The sequence below is a fragment of the Pterocles gutturalis genome, unplaced genomic scaffold (assembly GCF_000699245.1).
Source record: "Pterocles gutturalis isolate BGI_N339 unplaced genomic scaffold, ASM69924v1 scaffold12750, whole genome shotgun sequence".
Taxonomy (NCBI): domain Eukaryota; kingdom Metazoa; phylum Chordata; class Aves; order Pterocliformes; family Pteroclidae; genus Pterocles; species Pterocles gutturalis.
In genome coordinates, this window is record NW_010146014.1 from 2487 (window position 1) to 7797 (window position 5311).

Sequence of the window (5311 nt, forward strand, 5' to 3'; positions counted from 1 at the left end):
CAGAGCCCCCCATCTCTCCTGTAGCCCCCTTTCAGCACTGGAAGCTGCTGGAAGGTCTCCCTGGAGCCTTCCCTTCTCCAGGCTGCACACCCCCAACTCTCTCAGCCTGTCCTGCAGTCAGAGAAGATGCTGCTGCCAGATGCCCTGGCCCGAATCACCACTGAACAGAACTCAGCCGGTTCAGTTCATCCCGCTTTTGGGCGAGACCCAAAATCTCAGCCCCATCCCTTCCCACCCCCACTGCAGGTGAGCAGGACCCAACTTCTCCTCCCCCCTCAGCCTGCACAAGGACACGGGCTGTTTGCAGAAAACCTGCAAAGCCGGTAAAACCTGAACCAGGAGGAACTGGAGAGGGCTGGGCAGGGAAAATTCCTTCCCTCCTATAAAGCCCAAGTCATTAACCCACCGAGCATTGGGAGCAGTGGAGGGAGGTGGCACCAGGCGTTAGAGATGACCATGGCCAGACTCAGTTTGGGTTTGCTGTGAATTAAGGGGCTGCACAGCCGCCCTTGTGCCACAGCACAACCCAGCCCGGGGTGAGAGCTGGGCTGGCCAGAGGACATCTGCACCCCCGGGGCTCTGCTCCCCCCTTCACACTCCCCCCGAGACCCTCAGCGGGTCTGCAGATGGGGTGCAAGGGCTGAACACCTGCACAGGGGTTCCCCCGCTCTGCAAATTCGCTGAGCAGAGACCAGGCTGGCGCCCGGCTGACTCACCCAAGGCGGAGGAATTCCTGCCTGCGGGTGCCCCTCCTTGCCCTGCCTCCCCCCACCCTCGCTTCATTCATTTTAGGGCTAAAACCAACACGGAAACACAGCGGGAGCAGCTGAGTCATTTGCTGTCCCAGCCCTGCCACTACCGTACCACTCCTGCTCCGGCCATTTCCCAACCACCAGCATCCAGCACCCAGCAGGATGAGGCCCTTAAAGAATCAAACCATTATGGAGCCGCCTGAACAGGGTCGTTCAGAGCCTGACCGGCTCCAGCACCCCGTCACCGGCTCCAGCACCCCCTCAGACCCAGGTCAGCATCCCTCCGAGCACCAAACAGCAGCTGGGCTGGCCGAGAGGTTTCCAGGAGGGCAGCTGCTCCCCGGTGCAGGAGACAAACCGAGGTGGAATTACCAGTTTGCACAATGGGGAAGGGCCAGACACAGGATTGCAGGGAACAGGAAGCAGAAAGAGGAGCTGAAGCCAGCATCCCCTGCCAGCTGAAGCAGCCAGCTTCATGTGGGTGGTGATTTATCTCACGGAGCAGCAGCCGAGTGCTTTGCAGCGTGCCTGCCCGCCACACCGTGCCCTCCGCAGCTGCATCTGCCCAGGCTGCCTGGTTGTAGGCTGGCTTTCCAGGAAGCCAAACGCTGCTCTGAATTCATAGAAAACGGAGCAGAACGAGACTTTATCTTCCTCCGACAGAAGAAGGGCACACCGCGTGCAACACCCAGCTAACCTGGGTACGGGGCTCCATTCTGGGGTTCACGTGCAGGGATCATCTGCACCAGGAAATGGCACCCCAGTGACACCCACGCAGCTCCGTTGTGGAATCCCGATGCCAGGAGAGCATCTGAGGGAGGGGAAGTGCTGGCACAGTAACAGCAGAGTAACAGCAGAGTAACAGCAGAGCAATTCAGATCAGTAAATTTTCCCACACAGACAAGTGTCGTGATTTAATCTGCCCTCTGGATATTCCCATATATTCTGATCAACAATTCCACCGAGAATATCTCACTCCAAAAATCGATTTTCTCTGGGTACAGTACCCATCACAGTGGCCCCGCCACCCTGGAGAGCTGAGGGATGCTGAGCAGGTAAGATAACACAGTCAACAGCTCCGTTACGTACGCACGCGTTAGCTGTAGCACATTTTACTACTTTAAAAAATCCAAATTCCCATTTCCACACTCCCACATTTGAAATTAAAATCGTCGTAGCTAGATTTAGGCACCAAGGTGGAATCCAGACCCAGCCTGGCCCCTGGGGCAGAAGGTCACCGTGGAGCACCCAGCGTCTCAGCTGGCTGGGATGGCGGCAGGCTGGGGGGTCACTTAACCCCCCACTGACCTGCCCCCCAGCAGGACCGACACGGGCGGCCGTGAACCCAGATCCTCCCAGAACACTGCCAGGGGATTTACACCATCTCTTGGTTTAAGGAAGAAGCTGCCAACCCCCAGCGTCAGCGGCAGAAGCCTGGATGCCAAGTGAAGGCATCAAAGGAATTGGGTTTATTTCTGGGGGAGAGATGGAGGCTCTCTCGCCTGCTGGTTTCCAAGGTTTTGAGAGGCAACGGGGGCAAACCATCAAGGCTTGGAAATTACTGTCTTCAAGCAAATAAAGAAAACTGCTGCCTGCTCAACTGCCCTTGGGAGGAGGGACCACCAAGTGAAACATGATGTTACTGTGGCTCAGCGAAAGCCAGGACCACCGCGGTTAATATTAAATCTCTGGGGCAGGTCCTGGGTGGACTATGGACTGGTGAGATAAGCATGGATATGGCAGGGATCCTCAGCAGGCAACCAGGACACGTTACATGTAACCACACAAAAAATAAACCCAAAACTAAAACCAAACAGAATGAAACTTCTGTGTAATAACACCAGCAGCCCCGGTACTGGGATGGAATGCCTTTGAGCCATGCCGTTTGGCAAGGATGCTGTTGGGAAAGGAATCCATAAAAACTCCAGGTCACAACAAAGAGAATTAGGGAAAGGTTTCCTGCGTGACTTGACAGCTCTGAGTGTCTGCTGAGAATCTGCTCAACTCTGCCCGTGCACAGCCGCAGCAGTTTGTACGACTGCCAGCGCTCAAAGCCTCAAAACCAAGGGAAATGCATGAATCACAAAAGGAGAGCAACACCAGGGCTTGCAGGAGGAGAGAGAAATGTTGGTGTTGTGTGGTGTGCCAGCTAATAATCAAAAATGCAAGAGCAATAAAAGCCAGGGGTGCACACCTTTGAGAAGGGGCTGGAAACAGAAAAACTGGGAATCGCTCATCAGCATCAACAGCAAAATGAGCAAAAATCAACAGTTAATGCAAAAGCTTTGGGAAGATCACCTCGGGGATTGTTCATAAGGTGACACACGGGACAAACGTTTGCAAACTATGAAGGATGTTGCCACCTTTAAGGAACAAAAATACATTTGAAATACTCCAACAGTGGCCTAAAAGCAAGAGTAACAGCAAACATTTCCCAACCAGCAATTCAAGCAGATCGCAGACGAAGAAAACCATCTCAACCTGCTCAACAGAGGTGACGCCAGCCTGGTGAGACCATCCCAGAGCACGTCACAGCCTGACAAACGCCGCAATGCCACCGCAGCGGTACAGCAGGAGCGGAGCCAGAGCACAAACCACCCGCTCGTGCACAGCCACAATCTGGGCTTCTGATCAGAAAGCGACTGCGTTCACCCGTTCCAGCATGTCACAGCATCTCACAGACGCCACGCGGGTGAGTTCGCCCTCTGAAAACCACCAGCAGCCCGGCGCTAAAGTTCTGTGACAGAGGGTCCTACAGCAGCAACAGTGTCACTGCTGTCACCAAGTGACCCAGGAAACAGCAAAAACCCAAGCGAGGTTAATCGGCAGAGCTGACCACAGTCGCAGCCTTTTCCAACTCCAGTTCTCCTCTTGGCCACAACCAGCTGCTCTGAGCCCTGTCCCCGCTCCCAAACCTCCCCCGGCTGCGGCTGCCCCCCTGCTTGGGACAGCTGAGGGGCAGGACATGCCAGGTCTGGGGCAGGACACAGCCCAGGGATGTTTGGACAGAGCCCCGGGATGTTTGGACACAGCCCCGGGATGGTTCTTTGGGCACAAGGTGCACAAGTGTGCAGGAACCCCCAGGAGCCCTGGGGGGACACTGACCTGCGAGGCAGCAGAGAACGGAAAAAAAAAGCAGCGGACTCTGGACACACGCCTGGTTAAAGTTTAACTTCAGGGATTCCTGTGGCTCCAAGATTCCCTCCGCCACCTCTGTCCTAGCAAAGGCAAACAAGAGTTATTTCGAAATGCAATGATTTATTGGCCGGTGCTGGGAGGCATGGCAGAACAGGAGCTGGAGCAGTGGCAAGAGGAGCCCGGGCTGCAGAGACACGACAGCGGGGGTTCCAGACAAGCTCTGCTCCTCAGTGCTGCTTTGCTCAGCTTTGATTTCAGTCCCTTCTGAAAGGGCTTCGGTGTTTTAAAATCCAGTCCCAGCAGCCTGAGCCACCAGCCTCCCCGCTCAGCAGACACAAACATGTCTGGGAGCAGCCGTCACAGCTCAAAAAGAGCACAATGAACAGGCTGCGGCGAGAATCCTTGTCCTTCATCGACTGTCAGAGCAGGGGGATGCAGCGCAGAGCACACCGGGACCCCGGGTGTCATAGGTCACAGCGAGGAGACCCAGGGTGTGCTGGGTTCCCATGCTGCAGCTCACACCTGAACTCACGGTTGTGAGCACAGGCTGCAGCACTGGGCACTGGTGACGTGCTGTGGCACAAGAACACTCCTGGAAGTCCTCTGGGCAGCAGAGCCCAGCCAGGGCTGGCCAGCACCCTGGTAGCAGCCACAGAAGGAAATAAATGCCCGTAAAAACGCAGCCGCCAAGCTGCCTCCTCTAGGAAGGGCAGCCCACTGTCACTGACGACGCTGTTGGAAACACCGACACCTGCACCTGGGCTAGTGGGAGGTGTCCCTGCCCATGGTGGGGGGGGAACTGGATGGGCTTTAAGGTCCCTTCCAACCCAAACCAGTCTGGGATTCTGATTCTCCCCCTGTGCAACCTCTCTGTCAGGGAGGAGGGAGCGTGCTGCCCCACGGGGTGATGCTGCGCCCACAGCCCCCTGGCATGGAGCAGCCGGCTTTGGGGTGGACAACCCTCCCCCGGCCAGCAGCCCCAGGACAGGCTCGTGCCATGTCCAGGGAGCCCCGGGGAGCTTTCCAAGGAGCTGGAGAAGGTCTCCGGTGAGCCAGGGACAGCATGCCTGGCAATGTCCCCAGGGAGACACAGCACCCGGAGCATTTGGAGGTGCCAGAGTGCTCCATCCTGGGCTGCAGCGTGGGAAGCAGAGATGAGAGCCCATGTGGCATCTTCATGCTCTGTCCTTGTCCTCGGCAGAAGCAGCACAAGGGAGGAAAGCAGGGGTGTCACCGGAGCAATGGCTGCTGGCAGCGAGGGTGTCACCGGAGCAATGGGGTGTCACTGGAGCAATGGCTGCTGGCAGCGGGGGTGTCACCGGAGCAATGGGGTGTCACCAGAGCAATGGCTGCTGGCAGCAGGGGTGTCACCGGGGCAATGGGGTGTCACCGGAGCCATGGCTGCGGGGAACAGGGGGGGC

At 56.9% G+C, this 5311-nt stretch overlaps 1 protein-coding gene across 1 annotated transcript in view; it reads right to left on the bottom strand.

The window, feature by feature from the left end:
* The window catches only part of BSPRY (B-box and SPRY domain containing), a gene marked incomplete at its 5' end in the record, with an annotated part of 8622 nt that overhangs the window by 1030 nt on the left and 2281 nt on the right, over window positions 1-5311 (bottom strand). Inside the window, 2 exon segments of the mRNA XM_010085582.1 lie at window positions 263-267; window positions 3852-3970. Coding sequence (XP_010083884.1) covers window positions 263-267; window positions 3852-3970 — 124 coding nt within the window.